The 21060-nt window shown below is 40.3% G+C and overlaps 1 protein-coding gene across 1 annotated transcript in view; it reads left to right on the forward strand.

The window, feature by feature from the left end:
- The window catches only part of mak (male germ cell-associated kinase), a 233517-nt gene that overhangs the window by 122850 nt on the left and 89607 nt on the right, over positions 1-21060 (forward strand). Inside the window, exons 10-11 of the mRNA XM_072560769.1 lie at positions 17182-17349; positions 19652-19957. Coding sequence (XP_072416870.1) covers positions 17182-17349; positions 19652-19957 — 474 coding nt within the window. The remainder of the gene's footprint in view (positions 1-17181; positions 17350-19651; positions 19958-21060) is intronic.

Here is a 21060-nt window from a genome sequence, read left to right on the forward strand (position 1 = left end):
CAAATAGGTCAATGGGCTGAAAAATGGCAGATGGAGTTCAATCTGGATTAATGTGAGGTATTGCATTTTGGTACAACAAACAAAGGTAGGGCTAATACAATTAATGTTAGGGCCTTGGATAGTGTTGTAGAACAGAGGGACCTGGGGATGCAGGTACATAATTCTTTGAAATTTGCATCACAAATAGACAGCATGGTTAAAAAGACGTTTGGCACTGCTGTGCTCCTCCAGCACCACTAATTCAGTATTTGGCATGGTTGCCTTCTTTGCTCAGTCCTTTGAGGGTAAGGGTTGGGAAGTCTTGTTCAGGTTGCACAGAACACTGGTGAGGCCTCTTCTGGAATACAGTGTCCAGTTCTGGTTGCGCAGTTATAGGAAGGATGTTATCAAGCTGGAGAGAGTACAGAAGAGATTTACCAGAATGTTGCTGGGTATAGAAGTTTTGAGTTATAAAGATAGTCTGGGAGGGTGAGAGGTGATCTGACAGAAGTTTATAAAATAATGAGAGGTATAGATAGAGTTAATGGTAGTTGTCTTTTCTCATGACGGAAAATTTCAAGACTAGGAGATACATTTTTAAGGTGTGAGGAGAGAGATTTTAAAAAAGACATGAGGTAATTTTTTATATGCAGTGTGGTTTGCATGTGGAATGAATGTTCTGAGAAAGTGGTGGATGTGGGTATAATTACAACATTTAAAAGACATTTGGATAGATACATGAATAGGAAAGGTTTGGACGGATGTGAGCCAGGAGCAGGCAGATGGAACTAGTTTAATTTGGAATTATGTTTGGCATGGGCTGGTTGGACAGAAGGCGCTGTTTCCTGCTGTATAATTCTATGACTCGCTTGTTTGGCTAGCAATAGATGTTTTGCTGAATGGTATCTGGCTTTTCCTGACAGATATGGGGGAATCTGTGAGCATTGTGCAAATCATTGATTGTATTGGCTGTCTCTTGGTCATTCTTGTCAAACTACCCTCGTCACTTCCATTTGATGAATATCAGGACCTTTGATGCTATGTTATGGTTGATATCCATGAACTTCTTCCAAAATTCTCCAGTGCCTACATTATCTTTTTGGCATACTTACCTCCTCCCTCCTCACTATCCAAAGCCGCTAACATGTCTTCCAGGTGAAGCAACGATTTATCTGTATTTCATTCAATCTTGTCCACTGTATTCACTGTTCACAGCATGGTCTCCTATACATTGGGGAGGCAAAACATGGGCTGAACAATGCTTGAAGAATGCTTCCTGCAAAGTCAACCCAGAACTTCCATTTGCCTGACACTTCAACATACCTCCATGTTGCCATGTCAACATTTCTGTCTCAGGCCTGCTACAGTGTTCCAGTGAGCCTCTTTGCATGCCCAAAGATTAACATCTCATCTTCTGCTTAGGGACCCTCCAAGACACAACAATAAAGACGTCTCAAAATAAATCACCTCACACTTAACAGGATTAGATTTCTTTCAGTGTGGAAACAGGCCCTTCAGTGTGGGAACAAGTCCACATCGACCCTCCGAACAGCAACCCACCCAGACCCATTCCCCTACATTTACCCCATCACCTAACACTACGGGCAATTTAGCTTGGCCAATTCACCTAACCTGCACATTTTTGGACTGTGGGAGGAAACCGGAGCACCCGGAGGAAACCCACGCAGACACTGAGAGAATGTGCAAACTCCACACAGACAGTTGCCGAAGGTGGGAATTGAGGCGCTGTGAGGCAGCAGTGCTGATTAAGTTACATTTGCCACTGCTCTGCTCAATTTACCAGCTGATCAATGTCAAACGGTAGCCTGAGACCATCCTACTCACTATCAACAATGCCGCCAATTTTCATGTTGTTTGCAAACTCTTACTAATTATAACATCTAGATTCATATCCAAGTTGTTAATATACATAACAAACAGCAAGGGTCCAGTGTCAATCCCTGTGGTACATCTTGGCCAGAAGCTTTCAATCACAAAGACGACCCTCCACCATCACCTTCAGCTCTGATAAAGGGTCATATAGACTGAACCATTAGCTTGCTTTCTCTCCGTGGATATTGCCTGACCTGCTGTGATCTCCAGTATTTTTGTTTTCAGTACAGATTCCATAGATCGCTGAAGGTGTCAGCGCAGGGAGATGCGGCGGTGAAGATGACATACAGGATAATTGTGTTCATTACCTAATGCGTAGAATATAGGAACAGGGAAGTCTTATTTCAACTTTATAGAACATTGGTTAGGACGCAAATGGAATATTAAGTGCTGTAATGGTCACCACACTACTGGAAGGACATGATTGCACTAGAGAGAGTTCAGAAGAGATTCACCATGATAATACCTTGGATGGAAATTTTCAGCTATGAGGAGAAACTAGATATCTTGGATTTCTTTTTTTTTGGAGCAGTCTGGCCCAGCTGTAGACTGTTCAATTTATAATAGTCCCACTTCCCCCAGATGTCCCTCCAATGTCCCAAAAATCAGAACCCCTTCCTCCTGCACCACCTCTCAAGCCATGCATTCATCCTACCTATTCTTTCATTTCTACTCTGACTAGGACGTGGCACTGGTAGCAATCCTGAGATTACTACCTCTGAGGTCCTACTTTTTAATTTGGCTTTACACTCCCTAAATTGTATTTTTAGGACGTCATCCCATTTTTTACCTATATCATTGGTGCCTGTATGCACCATGACAGCTGACTGTTCACCCTCCCCCTTCAGAATGTTCTGCAGCCAATCTGAGACATCCCTGACCCATGCACCTGGGAGGCAGCATACCATTCAGAAGTCTTATTTTCGACTACAAAACCTCCTACCTACTCTCCTTATGATTAATCTCCTATGACTATAGCCCTTATACACTTTTTCCTGCCCTTCTGTACAACAGAGTCAGCTCCAGTGCCATAAACCTGGGTACTGCTGCCATCCCCAAAAATGGTATACCTGTTTTGGAGGGAGATGACTGCAGGGAACACCTGCACAGTCTTTCTGCTCTTTCTTTGCCTTTTGGTCACCCGTTTCCTTTCTCCCTCAGCAATCCTAATCTGAAAAAGAAAAAAGAACAAAGAAAATTTACAGCCCAGGAACAGGCCTTTAGGCCCTCCAAGCCTGAGCCAATCCAAATCCATTGTCTAAACCTGTTGCCTAATTCCTAAGTATCTATCCCTCTGCTCCCCACCTACTCATGCATCTGTCTTGACGCATCTTAAATGAATCTACCATGTCTGTCTCTACCATCTCTGCTGGCAACGCATTACCCTCTGTGTAAAGCACTTGCCATTGTATTCCCCCTTAAACTTTTCACCTCTCACCTTGAAAGCATAACCTCTCGTTATTGAATCCTTCAACCTGGGAAAAAGTATCTCTATCTACCCTGTCTATACCCTTCATGATTTTGTAAACCTCAATCTCATTTTTTCTAATAAAAACAAACCTAATCTACTCAACCTCTCTTCATAGCTAGCACCTTCCATATAAGGCAACATCCTCGTAAACCTTCTCTGCACCCTCTCCAAAGTGTCCACATCCTTTATGTAATGTGGCGACCAGAACTGTACACAGTATTCTAAATGTGGCCGAACCAATATTGTGTACAATTTTAACATGACCTGCCAGCTGTTATGCTCAATACACCGTCCGATGAAGCAAGCGTACCATATGCCTTCTTGACCATTCTATCGACCTGTGCAGCAACCTTCAGGGTACAATGGACCTGCACTCCCAGATCTCTCTACCCATCAACTTTTCCCAAGGCTCTTCCATTCATTGTATAATTCGCTCTAGAATTAGACTTTCCAAAATGCATCACCTCACATTTGTCTGGATTGAACTCCATCTGCCACTTTTCTGCCCAACTCTCCAGTCTATCTATATTCTCCTGTATTCTTCGACAGTCCCTTATGCTTTCTGCTACTCCACCAATCTTTGTGTCACCTGCAAACTTGCTGATCATACCAACAGTGCCCTCTTCTAGATCATTTATGTTTATCACAAACAATAGTGGCCCCAACACTGATCCCTGTGGAACACCACTGGTCACCTTTCTCCATTTCAAGAAACTCACTTCAACTACTACTCTCTGTCTCCTGTTGCTCAACCAGTTCTTTATCCACCTAGCTAGAACACCCTGCACACCATGTGACTTCAATTTCTGTATTAATTTACCACGGGGAAACTTACCAAACGCCTTACTAAAATCCATGTATATAACATCAACAGCCCTTTCTTCATCTATCAACTTGGTCACTTCCTCAAAGAATCTGCAGTGTGATCACTTTGGTAAATGTTCTATCCATGACCACCTCAGCATCGCGGATGCTCCAGAGTGAGTCCATCGCAGGTCCAGTGGCATCATGTGGTCTAATAAGAGCTGCAGCTGGAGACACTTCCTGCACGTGAAGGAGTCAGGGACATCAGCCGCATCCTTGAGCCCCCACATTGAGCAAGAGGAGCATAACACGGGTCTGAGATCTCCTGCCATTTTTACTCTTAAGCTTAACTTAGTCCAAATGTCATATCAAATACTGGATAAATGAGAAAAGAACAAAATAATTTTTTTTACCAATCACTTGATAAAAATGAAATAGAAAAGCCTTACCTTATCAACACACCAGAGTTTTATTTTGGTTCGAGAAGGAGGATGGGTGGGTTACACTACACGTGAAGTGACTTGGGTTCAGCCTCTGCCCAGGTATATCAGTTCACTCACCTTCCCAGAGTGCAATTCAACCACTCCCACTCAGCTTTGCTGCCGAAATGAAAGGGAATCTTACTTACCTACCTGGCAGTCCCCGGATCCTCACTCTCACCATTCCCGCTGCTGATGAAAATGAAGCAATGAAGGCACAACAAAGTTCTAAAGAAGTGGAGGTGTGATTTTGTTAGTTAATGTTGAGTAATAGAGAAGGATGACAAAAATTAAGTAATGAAGATATGAAAACGGTTTGGCTAGAGATGAGACAAAACTCAAAGTAAGAAGTCACCTGTGGGATGGTGTACAGGTGGCCCAATGTAACCACCTGGTAGGTTAGAGCATAAGGGAAGAAAGAATGACAGCTTGTCAGAAGTTTTTGTCACTAATCATGGGAGATAGTAATCTTCATATATCTCAAATCACGTTGGAGAGAGATTTTAATTTTTGATTTTGGAGTCCTGTGTTCAGCAACACCGAGTGTTTTTTTTTTATTTGGAGCTAATTACCAATACTGTATTGGAGAGTCATGATTTGGGTTGCTGGTGTTGGACTGGGGTGTACAAAGTTAAAAATCACACAACACTAGGTTATAGTCCAACAGGTTTATTTGGAAGCACTAGCTTTTGGAGTGCTGTTCTTTCATCAGGTGATCGTGGAGAATAAGATTGTAAGACACAGAATTTATAGCAAAAGTTTACAGTGTGATGTCACTGAAAATATATATTGAAAAAGACCTGGGTTTGTTAAGTCTCTCATCTTTTAGAATGATCATGTCGGTTTCAGTTCTTTCGTATATAAATCGCAAACCGTTTTTAAAAAGTTACTTGTAAAAGTTCTGACTGAGGAAACTGCTTTGTTCAGCTAACAATTCTCTTCGGCCATTTTGTGTCAGCTAAAAAAAACACAGATAATCATTTTATGTTACCTTCAGCCATGGGCAGCTCCAACATAGGCTAACTTCCATAGACTAAGTGGGCAAAGCTGGGCTACATGTGATTCATAGAATGTCTTCTGGATAGTGTTTTTGAACAGCATGTTCTGGAGCTGACCATCAAGCAGACCTGCTAAACATGGTATTCTGCTACATGATAAGATTAATGAATGACTTCAAAGTGCCAGGTAGCAGTGACCATAATTTTGAATCTTACATTAACTTTGCAAGAGGGAAGAGTGGATCCCCAGCTTTTCTTAAAACTTAAAATAAAGATAATTTTGAGGGCATGAAAGCAAAGCTGGCAAAAGTGAATCAAATGAGATTAAAGGAAAGAAAAGTGCAGCACGGTTGCTTAGTGATTACCACTGCTGCCTCACAATGCCAGGGCTATAGGTTCAATTTCATCCTAGGGTGACTGTCTGTGTGTAATTCTCCCAGTGTCTGCTTAGGTTTCCTCCGGGCGCTCCAGTTACTTCCTTCATTTCATTCCTGATGAAGGGCTCCTAGGATGCTGCTTGACCTGCTGTGCTTTTCCAGCACCACTCTAATCTAGACTCAGATCTAGACTTACCTTCCAGAGGGAACTAAGAGACTGGTCTGTGCTCTGTTTCATGGAGACTTGGCTCACTCTGGTCATATTTGCCTTACAAGCTGAGGAGCTCTCCATACATCACATGGATCTCACAGCATTCTTGCTTTAGGCAAAGGGTGGTGGAGTATGCTTCCTGGTGAACACCTCCTAGATGATCAGACATGGTAATCCTGGCAAGCCATTACTCCCTACAGTAAAATGTGCTCCTTACTACCTGTCACACAAGTTCACCTCTGCCATCCTAATAGCAGCCTATATACTCACCATCCAGATGTGAAAAATGCCCTGGATGAAATTTACAGTGCCACAAACACTCTGGTGCCAACATTTCCTGAGGCCTTATTGTGGCCAGTGACTTCAACCAAGCCAACCTCAAGAGACTGCTGCCAAAGTACCACCAACACATCTCCTGCCCCAGTAGAGGACCGGATATCCTGGACCACTGCTATCCAACCATCAAAAAGCCTACTGCTCCATCCTCATCAACACTTCTGAAAACCAGATCATAACACTGTTCCTCCTGGCAGCTTATATGCAGAAGCTGAAACGGGAGGATCCTTCACAGAAAGAAGTACAATACTGGTTTAAGGTAGCGGAAGAGTGTCTCCAGACTGCTTGGAATCAATAGACTGGACCATATTCAAGTACTGAGCAGAAAATCTGGATGATACTCCACCACTGTCACAGACTTCATTAGCAAATGTCTAAAGGACTGTATGCCAAATAAGTCAATCCAGGTGTTCCCCAACCAGAAACCCGTGATGAACTGGGAAATCCATTCATTGCTGAAGGCCAGGCATGCAGCCTTCAACTCAGTTGACCCAGACATAAACAAAACATCCAGACATGACCTCTGCAAAGCTATCAGAGATGAGAAGAGGCAGTATCAGACCAAGTTAGAGGCCCAAATCAACCTTACGGGTCCCCACTGCTTGTGGCAAGGCCTAAGCAACATAACAGGATACTAAATGAAGCAAAGCAAGGTAGCAGACAAAGATTACTTCCTCCCCCCCCACTCCACCAATGCGCTCAAAGCTTTCTATGCTCGGTTTGAGCAGAATGCCAGCAGCATGGTGTCATCTGTCCTGACAGCCTCGAATGCACCTATTCCCTCCGTCACTGCTGCAGATGTCAGGTTGGTTTTCCTGGGAGTCAACCCAAGAAAAACAGCAGACCAGATGGAGTCCCCTAGATCCTATGCAGACCAGCTGGCAGAGGTATTCACTGACATCGTCAACCTCTCTCTCCTGCAAGCCCAAGTCCCCATCAGCTTTAAGAAAACCACCATCATCAAGTATCTAAGAAAGCACATGCAATGTGCCTTAATGACTACTGCCCAATAGCTCTGACCTCCATAATCATGAAGTGCTTCGAGAGACCAGCCATGGCCTACATCAGCTCTAGTCTCCCAGCCTGCCTTGATCCCCTGCAATTTTCCTACCAACGTAACAAGTCCACAGCAGATGCCATTTCCCTAGCCCTGCAGTCATCCCTGGAACATCTGGACAGCAAGAACACATACATCAGACTCCCTCTCACTGACTACAGCTCTGCCTTCAACACCATTATCCCCTCCAAACTGATCTCAAAACTCTGAGACCTAAGTCTCTGCTCCGCCCTCTTCAACTAAATCCTCAGCTTTCTGATCCACAGTCCGCAATCAGTGAAGATAGCTAACTGCACCTCCTGCATAATAACAGCCAACACCGCAACTCCCCAAGGATGCATTCTCAGACCCCTACTGTACTTATTGCACATCTGCAACTGTGTTGCCAAATTCCGAACAAACGCCATCTACAAATTTGCTGACAACACCACCGTGGTAGGATGGATATCAAATAACTATTGATACAGAAAGGTTACAGAAAGGAGACAGAGGGCTTGGTGACATGGTGCAATGAGAACAATCTTTCTCTCAATATTAGTAAAACCAAAGAACTGATCATTGACTTCAGTACAAAGGAAGGAGAACACACCCCCATCTACATTAATTGAGCTGATATTGAGAGGGTTGAGACTGTCAAGTTTCTAGCAGAGACAATAACCAACAACCTGTTCTGGACCTCCCATGTAGATGTAATGATCAAGCTTCCTCTTCCTCAGGTGGCTCAAGAAATTTGGAATGTCCATAAGGACCCCCACCAACTTTTACAGATGTATCATGGAAAGAAGACTGTCTGGATGCATAACAGCACGGTACGGCAACCACTCTGCCCAGGACTGTAAAAAATGACAGAAGGTCGTGTGCATAGCTCAAACTATCACAGAAGGCAACCATAGACTCCATTTACGCATCATATTGCTACTGAAAGGCTGCCAACATCACCAAAGGCCCATCCCAGCCCAAAAAATGCTCTCCTACAACGTCTTCCATCGGGTAAAAGATACAGAGCTTGAACACGCATCAGCAGGTTTAAGGAACAGCTTCTTCCCTGCCTTTATTAGATGGATAAATAAACTCTCTAACTTCAATTAATGCTGATCTTGTCTTGTGCACATCCTGTGCTGTGTCACCTCTGTGCCTTACTCTGTTTAAGTTTTTTTCACCTATGATCTGTATATCCTTGCCCACTATGATCTGCCTGTACTGCTTGCAAACAAAGCAATGTGACTATAAATAAAATCAGTCAATCAATCAATAATCATGGGAGATTTTAATCTTTATATACATTAACTAGATAGGTCAGATGGAAAAAGGTAGCCTGATATGATGCAAAGAATGTCTCTGGAAAGTTTCTTAAAACAGCATGTTCTGGAGTTGACCAGCAAGCAGACTATACTAGACCTGAGATTCTGTAACACAATAGAATTAATTAATGATCTTATAGTGAAGGCAGTTACATGTATCAGTGACCATAATTTTGAATTTTACATTTAGTTTGAGAGAGACAAAAGTGAGTCCAAGACTTTTAAATTTAAAATGCCAGCAATTATGAGGGCATGAAAACATTGCTGCAAAAGTGAATTGTAAAATTTGGTTAAAGAATAGGGCAATAAAGATACAGTGACTGACATACATTAGGTTGTTTCAGAATTTACTGAATAGATATATTCCAATGAGTAAGGAAATTTCCTCAGTTGGGACACACTATCCAGAGCTAACTAGAAAGGTTAAAGTTAATATCAAACTTGAAGAGAAAACTCATGATTGTGCAACACAGATGGTAGGTTAGATGTTAGAAGAAGTCTAAAAAAAGTTTTTAAAAAGTGATTGTTGGCCTCATAGAAAGTCAGACTGGAGAATTAATAATTAAAAATAAGAAAATGGCAGATGAACTGACCTTTTGAATTGTTCTTCTATATAGAGGATGCAAGTAATACCTGAGAAACAGCAATAAATCAGAAAATGGAAGAGTGGAATGAACTCAGGAATATCACAATCATTGGGGAAGTAGTGTGTGTAACTTGTTGGGGATGTGGGCTGACAAGTGCCAGGGCTATAATGGACTTCATCTAAAATCTTAAAAGATGTGGCTAGTGAATTAGTTAATGCATTGGTTTTGAATTGCCCACACTCCCTTGATTTCGGGAAGGCCCTCTTAAATTGGAAGGTAGCAGACCTAATTACTTTATTCAAAAAGGGAAGGATCCAGAAAACAGGAAATTACACGTCAGCTAGCTTAACATAGAAAGCGTTGAACAGTACAGCAATGGGCCCTTCAGCCCATTATGTCTGCACAGAACATGGTGCCATTCTAAACTAATCCTATCTGCCTGCCCATGGTTGGTATCCCTGTATTCCCTGCCTGTTCATGTGTGTGTCTAAATGTCTCTCAAACTTTGCTATCGTATCTGCTTCTGCCAGATTCCCTGTAAGTGCATTTGAGGAACCTACCACCCTCTGTGTAAAACAACTTATCTCACACATCTTCTTTAAAATTTTCCCTCTCACCCTAAACCTATTCCCCATAGTATTTGACATTTTTACCCTAGGATAAAAGACTGAATATCCACCCCAGCCTTGCCTCTCATAATTTTATATACTTCTCTCAGGTCACCTTTCAGCCTCTGACACTCCAGTTAAAACAACCTAAGTTTGTTCAAACTCTCCTTGAAGGTAATACACTCCAGTTGAGGCAACTTCCTGGTAAATGTCTTTTGCACCCTTCCAGAGCCTTCACATCCTTCCTGTTGTGTGGTGACCAGAACCGCACACAATACTCCAAATGTGGCCAAACTGAAATTTTATATAGCTACAACATAACTTGTCAATTTTTCTACTCAGTGCCTCGAATGCTGATGGCAAGCATGTTGTGCACCTTTTTACCACCTGATCCACTTGGATGTTGCCACTATCAAGGAGTTATTGGTGGGCGGCACGGTGGCACAGTGGTTAGCACTGCTGCCTCACAGCGCCTGAGACCCGGGTTCAATTCCCGCCTCAGGCGACTGACTGTGTGGAGTTTGCACGTTCTCCCCGTGTCTGCGTGGGTTTCCTCCGGGTGCTCCGGTTTCCTCCCACAGTCCAAAGATGTGCAGGCCAGGTGAATTGGCCAGGCTAAATTGCCCATAGTGTTAGGTAAGGGGTAAATGTAAATGTAGATGTGGGTTACGCTTCGGCGGGGCGGTGTGGACTTGTTGGGCCGAAGGGCCTGTTTCCACACTGTAAGTAATCTAATCTAATCTAATCTAAACTCAAGATCCCTCTTTCTAAGGGTCCTGCCATTTACTGTATTCTTTCCTCTTGCAAACTGTATCACTTTGTCTGGATTAAACTCCATCTGCTATTCCTCAGCCCAACTATACCCCACTTTTTGAGTGTCAAAATGTAATTAGAGCTAAGTATCCTAGTGTATGAATTACAACAAAATTACTGTACAGGCACCACAAGTAATTAGGAAAAGTGATAGTATGTTATCAATTATCGCAGTGGGGATTAAATGTAAAAATTAGGAAAGATATGCTTCAGTTAAACAGAGCATCATGAGACCATATTTGGAGTACTGTGCTCAGTATCGGTCAGCTTAATTAAGGAAGAATATACATGGGACTTGCATTTAACTCATTTCAAAGAAGATTTACCAAAGTAATACCTAGAATTATTGGATTATCTTAAGAGGAAGGATAGGGTGGGCTGTGCTAGTATCAGCTGGAGTTCAAAGAGTAAGGATCAACTTGATTTAAACATATAAGGTTCTGAGGAATATGTTAAGTTAGATACATTAGATGGGGAGAGAGTGTCTCCTCTTACAGAACTAGAATCACTGTTTACAGTAAAGAGTCATCCATTTTGAAACAGAGGCAATTCTTTTTTCACTTCTCAGATGATAGAGAGTCTTTGAAACTCTCATCCTGAAGTGCTGTGGAAGCAGAGTGCCTGAGCATTTTTAAATAAATGTAGATAGATGGGGCTGTTTCCAAATGTGAGTAAATCCTCCCTCTAAGAATCTTCTCCACTAATGTCCTACCACCAACTTAGCTCTGAATGTCCTCCAGGGAATTGCGTCTGTCTCAGTATGAACTAACTGCTGAATTATTTAATTCAGAATTGGCTTTTTGTGCTTCAGTTTGAAATATCATATAAAACACTCCACCTGGATTATCTTCATCTCTCCGGAAAAGTTTCAGCTACCCTTTCATTTGTTCCTCCTGTCACATCAACCCTTACTGTAAGGGAAAAATACCAGGAACAATGATCCTGTAATTATTCTGTTTCTTGACCCTTCTTTGGGCACTGTAATTATGGGCAAAGTAATGACATTTAGTCTTTCTGTTAGATCTCATGTTTTCCAGTGAGAGTCCAAGTACGGTGGTAGATTCAGGTACAATTTTGTTTTGGTACAACTTCATTACAGCTTCATATTTTCATTGCAGCAAGGCACACAAAAGCTTCAGATTGTGTTATACAATTTTTGTAAACGTAGAGCACAACCACCAACCAAACCACCCCCCCCCCCGATTTCTGTTGGTCAGCGGCACCAGTTATCCCTCTGTAATCGGCTCTCAGGTACAGCATCTTACACAATTGAGCTTGCTAATCACTGAGATGGACAGGCCTGTGGTCCACCTCTGGTCCTTCATGATGTTTTCCAGACTTTCTTATCCTTGAGGCTTTTCACAATGGTTACTGTATTCAAATAACATTTGCCAGCTACACCATGTTAACTGCCAATTAATTGGATATTTGACTATTACTTCAGGAACCTTTAAATTTGTCATTACAGAAATATTATTGATTTTTGATTAGTTCCAATAAAGTTATGTGGTTACACCTAATGTTATAATTCTTTAACTAACAAGTTGTGTCTTAATGTGTTCATTCAATCCACATTCCAATATCTGCTAATCTCTGTATTCATTCCTCCCTGCGATGATAAGGGGGTTGGGGGACACTTTTGCTGTCTGAAACTGATTTGAATTTTTTCCTCTAATACTTTTGGTGATTTTTTTTTGTATGTAAGTGGATCTAAGCTGCTTCAGAGTCTGTATCTATGATTATGTGGAGGATCTTAACTAAAACCTACTCTTAATATTGTAACAGATTGATTAAATAATTCAAGAGTAATAACTAATTAGTGTGAAATGTTCTTATCTATGTAAGCAATTGCAGCTGTACGTTCTATCTCATCTAAGCAGTCTTGATTATACTGAGTTAATTAGTTCTACTTGCAGAGACTTATTAAGCAAGTATTTTCCCACACACTCTAATTACCTGTCAGCCATGTTCTTCTGGATTAGCCATGGGCAGCCATCAGCCATTTTGTGCTGCTCAGTCATGGGTAATCCTAACACGTGCCAAATCATTACACAGAAGTAAGTCTACTCTATCAATACATAATTACTACTCTGACAATTACTTCTGATAACAAATCACTTTCCAGTTGTACTTCATATATCAATTCCATTTATTAATACCTTAGATCCCATCGAACTATCTGGAAAGAAAACTAAGTTTTTCTCCAGTATGCGTTATTCTAGTGCCCCTGTATTTCTTAGTATGGATTTACCTACCTTATCTGAAGAAAAAGGAATTACCTTCCCTTTCGACAAAAATCCTGAATACTTTTCATCTACCTTACATATTTCTTTATTAATGACAGAATTCACATCCAGTCTTTTTGTTACAGTTAGAGTTACATCCCAGTCTTTAGCATCATCATTTGAGTTTACTCCTCCAATTTTATATATTCCTATAAGTTCCATGGGTTTATATCGCAACCTCCGATATTCTGAATGCATGTGGCCCGACTAATTACGATAGAAACATTTAATCTTTCAAATTTAACCTCAACCCTCAGCAATTTCTTAATCTGACGAGGAGTACTTGGGTATTCCCTACAATCCATTCTCTGTCCTGGCTACCTGCCTTCCTTTCGCTCTCCCACTTTTTGATTTGATCAATGATGGAAGAAAGTTTATGGATCAGTTCATAAACCTTTCCTCGGATGGCGATGTCTAACTTTAAATTGAGGGGTGATAGATGTAGGACAGATATCAGAGACAGTTTCTTTACTCATGGGATAGTAGGGGTGTGAACTACACTGCCTGCAACGGTAGTAGACTTGCCAACTTAAAGAACATTTAAATAGTCATTGGATAAGCATATGGACGAGAATGGAATAGTCTAGGTTGGATGAGCTTCAGATTGGTTTCACAGGTCAGCATAACATCAAGGGCCGAAGGGCTTGTACTTCACTGTAAAGTTCAAAGAATAATGTTCAAAATAATCAGCAGCCATTACAACTTATCTCTCCATTGCTACCCATTGGTTTTCTGCATGGGTTCTTGTTACAGAAGGTAAGGAAATTTTTAATTCTTTTAAAACAGCAATTTTTTTTGTGAGCATTATAAATATTCTCAGCCTTTAATGCTCTTATCAACCTATCAAAATTATTTTGTTTCACTCTCTCAAACTCAGCATAAGTTTATGCAGGCTGTTTCCGTAAGTTCCAAAGCCTCTTGCTGTATGCTTCTGGACCAACTCTTACATGCTTAGAATAGCCTTTCCCATCCCATCATAATTCCTAGATTATTCCTCCGACAGGAATGCATAAATTTCATGTTCATTACTAATTAAATTGCTTTGCATGGGCAGGGTCTAATCTGCTTTTGGTCAACTCATTTGAATTGCTATCTTCTCAATGACATGAGAAATGCTTCCACGTGCTTCTCTTCAAGTTTCGGCAAAGCCTGCACTAACTTAAACATCTCCTAAATGAACTGTGGATTGTGACTAGAATCTTCCTCTTCCAAGCTTTCCTGAACTTCTGATTTAGTTGGCTTAAGTTTATATAAATTTATAATTTAAATTCTGTTTCTTTTTTTCCTTCCGGTCTCTCTCTCTCTCTCTGCATTTTGGAATTCCCATGTTTAAGTTCTAGTTCCTTTGGCGTTCCAACTCCAATTACTTTATCTCCAATTGCTTTGTCTGCAACTCAAGCTTCATTGATGCATTTTTTGTGTAACCTAGATGGTTTAGACTTTCTATTTTCATTAAATCTAACTGTTCCATTAATAAATCTATAATGTCTGCCTTTTTTGCTTGCTTCGGAACTTTATTTCCTGTCTGCCAGTCAGTTGAACCCTGCAACTGAAACTTCTGATCTTCAAAAAAAATCTTCAACAATTTCCAGTGCCATATTAAGCCTGTATAAAAACTTGATGTCAGATATCCACTGTAAGTCAATTTTATACCTAAATTGCCGATGTTTCAAACTCTCTGACTTGAGGCCCCAGTTATGTTATGATATGGAGACAGATAGCCAAATCAGATCAGCATTCCCATCCCTGTAGGCACAACACAGCAAAGCTAAAATACTCAATTACCTGAAAATTGCCCAATGGTTTATAGCCAGATTTTTTGAATAACCGATACAAAGAGGGTTTATAGCTTAAACGAAACAACTAACAATTTATCAATAATACAATAGCTTCAAAAGAGCAAGTTAAACACCAAAGTAATATAATTAATGTCTCAGATTTAAATCTGATCTCCCTTAATTCTTTAATTCCAGGACTTGTACCCTTGGTGGTAAGGTCCTGGGGAGTTCTGCTTAACAAAGAGACTTAGGAGTGTAAGTTCATAGTTCCTTGAAAGTGGAGTCACAGGTAGATAGGACAGTGAAAAAGGTGTTTGGTTTGCTAGCCTTTATTGGTGAGTCCACTGATTATAGGAGTTGGGGACCATGTAGCGAGTGTACAGGACATTGGTTAGGCCATGTTAGAATACTACATGCAATTCTAGTCTCCCTCCTATAGGAAAGATGTTGTGAAACTTGAAAGGGTTCAGAAAAAATTAACAAACATGTTGCCAGGCTTGAAGGTTGAGAGAAATTCTGTTAGAATTTTCAGAATCAGATCTGGAGAGAGTAGGTAGAGAAAAACTGGTCCTTTAGTGTTAGGATCAAGAATAAGAAGCCACAGATTTAACATAATTCACCAAAGAAGCAATGCCACTGTTGAAGAAACATGTTCTTGCAGCAAAGGTTGAAAACATGGAATTACTACCCCTGAATGTAGTGGAGGTAGGTGCAATCAAAGCTTTAAGGCAGCAGTTGGATTATTATCTGAAAAGGAAGAATGTGTGGGGCAATAGTGAGAAGGCAGGTAAGAGGAGTAGTGGAGATAGGTGTAATCAACAATAGGGAGAGACCGCATAGGCTGGGGCTATTTTCCCTGGAACATCGGAGGCTGAAGGGTGACTTTATAGAAGTGTATAACATCATGAGGAGTGTGGATAAGGTAAATAGACAAGGTCTTTTTCCTGAAGTGGGGAGTCCAAAACTAGACGGCATACATTTAAGGTAAGAGGGAAAAAAATTTAAAAGGAACTTTGGGGCAATTTTTTCATGCAGTGGGTGGCGCATGTATGGAATGAGCTGCCAGAGGAAGTTATGGAGGCTGATGCAATTATAACATTTAAAATGCATCTGGATGGATATATGAGTTGGAAGGGTTTAGAGGGATTTAGGCCAAGTGCTGGCAAATGAGACTAGATTAATGTAGGATTTCTGATTGGCTTGGACATATAAGACAAAAGAGTGTATTTCCATGCTGTATATCCCTATGACTCTAAGCATGGAAACTATGTTAAATATTTATCAAACCTCAACAAGAGTATTGTATCCAGTTCTTTGTAGTACACTATATAAGGATGTGAAAGCATTAGAAAAAATACACAAAAGATTCACAAAAATGGATCTAAGCATGACAAATTTCAGTTACCTAGATTAGAGAACATTGGGAATTTTTTTTTGATGAAGAAAAGCTGAGAGGAATTCTCTTAGAATTATACAGTCAGGTCTGGAGAGAGTAGGTAGAGAAAATTTGGTCCTTTAATGTTAGGATCAAGAACAAGAAGCCACAGATTTAAGTTAATTCACAAAAGAAGCAATGCCACTGTTGAAGAAACATGTTCTTCCAGCAAAGGTTGAAAACATGGAATTACTACCCCTGAATGTAGTGGAGGTAGGTGCAATCAAAGCTTTAAGGCAGCAGTTGGATTATTATCTGAAAAGGAAGAATGTGTGGGGCAATAGTGAGAAGGCAGGTAAGAGGCACTAGGTGAAAAGCCCCTTCAGAGAGCGTCATAAATACTAGCCTAATTGGCTTCTTTCTGTGCTGTGTGAAATCTGTAAATTGTTTAATTCAATTGTCAAAACATTTGCTAGGAAGAAGCCAGCAGCTAGAGCACAGAGTTTTCATTGAAACTGAAACAATAGTCTTCATCAAATTTAAACAGAGTAAATGAAAGTAATGTATTTACTCCTTTGTGAAAACTGAACTACATTCAAACAATAGAAAAAGCAACCTCCTATCATTGACAAATGGCAATACAGCATTGCCTAGTTTAAAACAATCATTGTGTTGAAATATTGAAATTACAATCAGTGTGGATTGTCTAATGATATGCCACAACTAATGGAATATAACTTAGACATAGTCACATTTATTGTCACAGTGACAATTTTGCATTATAATAGATTTACTTTATAACTATTACCTTTTGCTTTTTATCCTACAGAATGATTGGCCAGAAGGTTATCGGCTTTCACTTGCTATGAATTTCCGATTTCCACAGTGTGTACCCACACATCTGAAGACATTGATTCCCAATGCTAGTGATGAAGCAATACAACTAATGAAAGACATGCTTCACTGGGATCCGAAAAAAAGGCCAAATGCCAGTCAAGTAAGTCAACAGACGATGGAATATTTTATGATTCTGCATACCTAAACACAACTTGGAGAATTAGAGCTGCACGTTTCTTAGGCATCCCACCAGAATCACACTGTTTGATATTTATCATTATGTTATTGAACCAATATACAAAGCTGTAATAAGGAAAATATTAAGATCAGTTAACATCTAAATTACATTCTTGAACGACTCTAATTGCAGAACTTGTACAAATCAATATCAAAACACCACTGGCTGTAAAAACATCCAATATTTGAAAGCTTTATGACATTTTCCCTTTGTCAAGTATTCTATAAATAAGTAGCAGACTGAAAGCATTATCATTCCAATTTCTGCTTTCTCACATGATACAGTGAATCATTAAGAATACAGTTAACAAGTAGTTCAAATGTTGCACCTCGAATTATTAGATTAGCAGTCATATGTAAGGTTGATTGGTTGTATATTTCAGAAATGGTTCATCATAGTACAGTCATGTGGATTACAATTAAAAGACAGTAAGAAAAGGCACTGATATAAGAGCAATTAGTATGCTGATAATTGATAATCAGTTCATATGTATTTGCTCAACGTTTGCAGGGAGGTGATCCCTGTATATCCTTTTTTAAGGCTGGTGCAGGGCAGCCAATTCGAAGTTTTAAGAAGTGTTCCAAAAATTCCTTCTTTACCCCCAAATGCATAGAGTGTGGTGCTGGAAAAGCACAGCAAGTCAGGCAGCATCCGAAGAGCAGGAGAATAAATGTTTCAGGTAAAAGCCCATCATCAGGAATGAGGCCCATGCCTGGCCCAGCGGGGCCTCATTCCTGATGAAGATCTTTTGCCAAAAACGTCAATTCTCCTCCTCCTCGGATGCTGCCTGACTAGCTGTGCTTTTCCAGCATCACACTTTTGAATCAAAATACCTGCCACCAACCCATACCATCTCAGAATAAGATCCAACCCTTGTTCTGGAACTCTCTCCTTTTAGCAACAAAACTGCATTTTTGTTATTATTGTTATTCCCTGACTTAGAAAACTGATCCAATTATTTATCACATTTTAAGTAAAAACAAGTTCTTCTTAATTAGTTGAGACATAGAGTTTAAGAGCACAAATGTTGTGTTTGAACTATATAAAACATTGGTTATGCCAGAGCTAGAGTATTATGTGCAGTTTTGGAATCCAAATTATAGGAGTCATGTGACAGTGCAGAGGAGAGTCACCATGATGTTGCATGGGCCAGGGTGTTTCAGTTAAGAAGAGAGATTATACAGATGGGGGCTGTTTTCCTTAGAGCAGATAAGATTCAGAGGGGTTATGATTGAGATGTATAAAATAGGTAGACAGGAAAAAATGTTTTGCTTTGTTGGAGAGTTCAATGACCAGTTGCGTAGCTTGAGGGCAGAAGGTTTAAGACAAGATGTGGGGAAAAACTTTTTCATCCAGAGGTTGTATAATCTGGAACTCACTGCCTCTAAGGGTGGTAGATATTGAAATACTCACAACCTTTAAGAAGTGTTTGGATGTGCACTTACAAATACAAGGCAGGCAAGACTATGGATTAAGTGCTGGAAAATGGAATTAGAATAGTTAGATGATTGTTTGCGACCAGTGGAGTTGTGATGGGCCAAAGGGCCTTTATCTGTGTAGTCGATTTTTATGACTAACGTTTTATTTAAGTTTACTTCCTACTAATTCATGTTTCAGTTGTGTTGTGCTCTTTTCCTGACTTAGACAGAAGTAATATTCATGATATAATGCTTATTTTAGTAATATAGAGTGTAGCAGCAGGTCAGGCAGTATCTGAAGAGCAGGAGAATCAATGTTTCGGGCATAAACCCTTCATGAGGCTTATGCCCGAAACTTTGATTCTCCTACTCCTTGAATGCTGCCTTACCTGGTGTGCACTACACTTTCGACTCTGATCTCTAGCATCTGCAGTCCTCACTTTCTCCTTAATTTAGTAATAACCAATTTTACAAATGGTAAAACATAACTTATAATTTGATTACTTTAATGCAGTCATTATTCATTCATTTAAAGATAGCAAATACTCACTAGCAGGTTTACTCCACAGAATGATGTTCTATAATCTCTGTGATGGCAGTCTTAGTCAATTAATGCAAGAGAACATAACTAATCCTTCTCTTGCAGTCATTCAAATGATAACTATGTTGTCACATTGGAGCATTATCAATTTCAAGTTAGATCGGGGCCAAAAGGCCTTCACCAACTTTATTTTTGTGATCTTTAGTTTGTTCTGTTACTAATGATTTTAAAATTAATTCTTAACCTTAACTTTGTACTTTTTTAGGCACTACGATATCCATATTTCCAAGTCGGCCAATCTTTAGGTAATACAGTACAATATGTGCAACGGCCAAAGTTACAGAACAAAATGGCTCAGCCAACAGAACTCAAGCAAGTAACTTTGCCAAAGTATGAATCTCTGCCTCAGTCTCCACAGTCTGTACTTTCTTCTCAACCTCAGCTAAACAGAACTCATCAACCATTTCAACAGGTGCAAATGCCGTTGCAGACCGTTAACCGAGAACCTCAAAAAGAGGTGTTCAAATTCAAGCAAACCATTCTTCCCTCCATCATTAACAACACCTATCAGGTAATTTGAGAGCTCTTTATTATCATGACTATTGTGGAAGATCAGATATGTTAATGAAAAATGCATTAATCTTTTTACTGAAACTAACCCAGAATGAATTGGGATTAGTTGAACTACCAGTAATAGAGAGCTGTTTCTATAGTGACTTTTGGTCTAGAGTTGTGGGCATAAGTCACTATTGTTCAATCATGGCTGTGGAAAGAAGGCTGAGCAGCAGACAAGATATCTATTTATTTTTGAGTATTTCGTGTTTGCCACTGCAAGCAATGTGATGTAAACACTGTTTCCTCAAAGCTATGGTATCATGCAACCTAAAAGACCCTTTCATATGCTGCACACAAGCCGTCCCTTTTATGTGTATGCAAGAAAGTTAAAGAATCCCTGCAGTTAAACTAATCACCACAAAATTCAAAATATGTTAAGAGGTATATTGCCCTTCAGGCATTTTTTCATAAGTTCTATTGTTCAGTCCTATTCCCACTGTTTCAGTATCATGTATTGGAAAAGACAACAGTTCATTTTGTAATGTTTTTTTAATAATTCATTAGTATCTAACAACAAGGTCAGGGCGGCACGGTGGCACAGTGGTTAGCACTGCTGCCTCACAGCGCCAAAGACCTGGGTCAATTCCTGCCTCAGGCGACTGACTGTGTGGAGTTTGCACATTCTCCCCATGTCTGCGTGGGTTTCCTCCGGGTGCTCCGGTTTCCTCCCACAGTCCAAAGATGTGCAGGTCAGGTGAATTGGCCATGCTAAATTGCCCGTAGTGTTAGGTAAGGGGTAGATGTAGGGGTATGGGTTGGTTGCGCTTCGGCGGGGTGGTGTGGACTTGTTGGGCCGAAGGGCCTGTTTCCACACTGTAAGTAATCTAATCTAAAGGAAAGTGTGCATCCCTTCACTCATGTCACCTGTACTATTTTCTGAGTTGAATTTAGTACCTGTGTAATCTTGTTGTGTCACTTTTTATGAGACAGTTTGCATGTCTTATTACAAAGAGTATTACAAACAGAGTGAGGACTTTAAAAATGCAGGTTTTTTTTGTCTTTAGGATTTTAAAATGTATATTTTGGTGGCTGTAGGAATTGGGTGTGGAGGGGGAAGGA

The sequence above is a fragment of the Chiloscyllium punctatum genome, chromosome 41 (assembly GCF_047496795.1).
Source record: "Chiloscyllium punctatum isolate Juve2018m chromosome 41, sChiPun1.3, whole genome shotgun sequence".
Taxonomy (NCBI): Eukaryota; Metazoa; Chordata; class Chondrichthyes; order Orectolobiformes; family Hemiscylliidae; genus Chiloscyllium; species Chiloscyllium punctatum.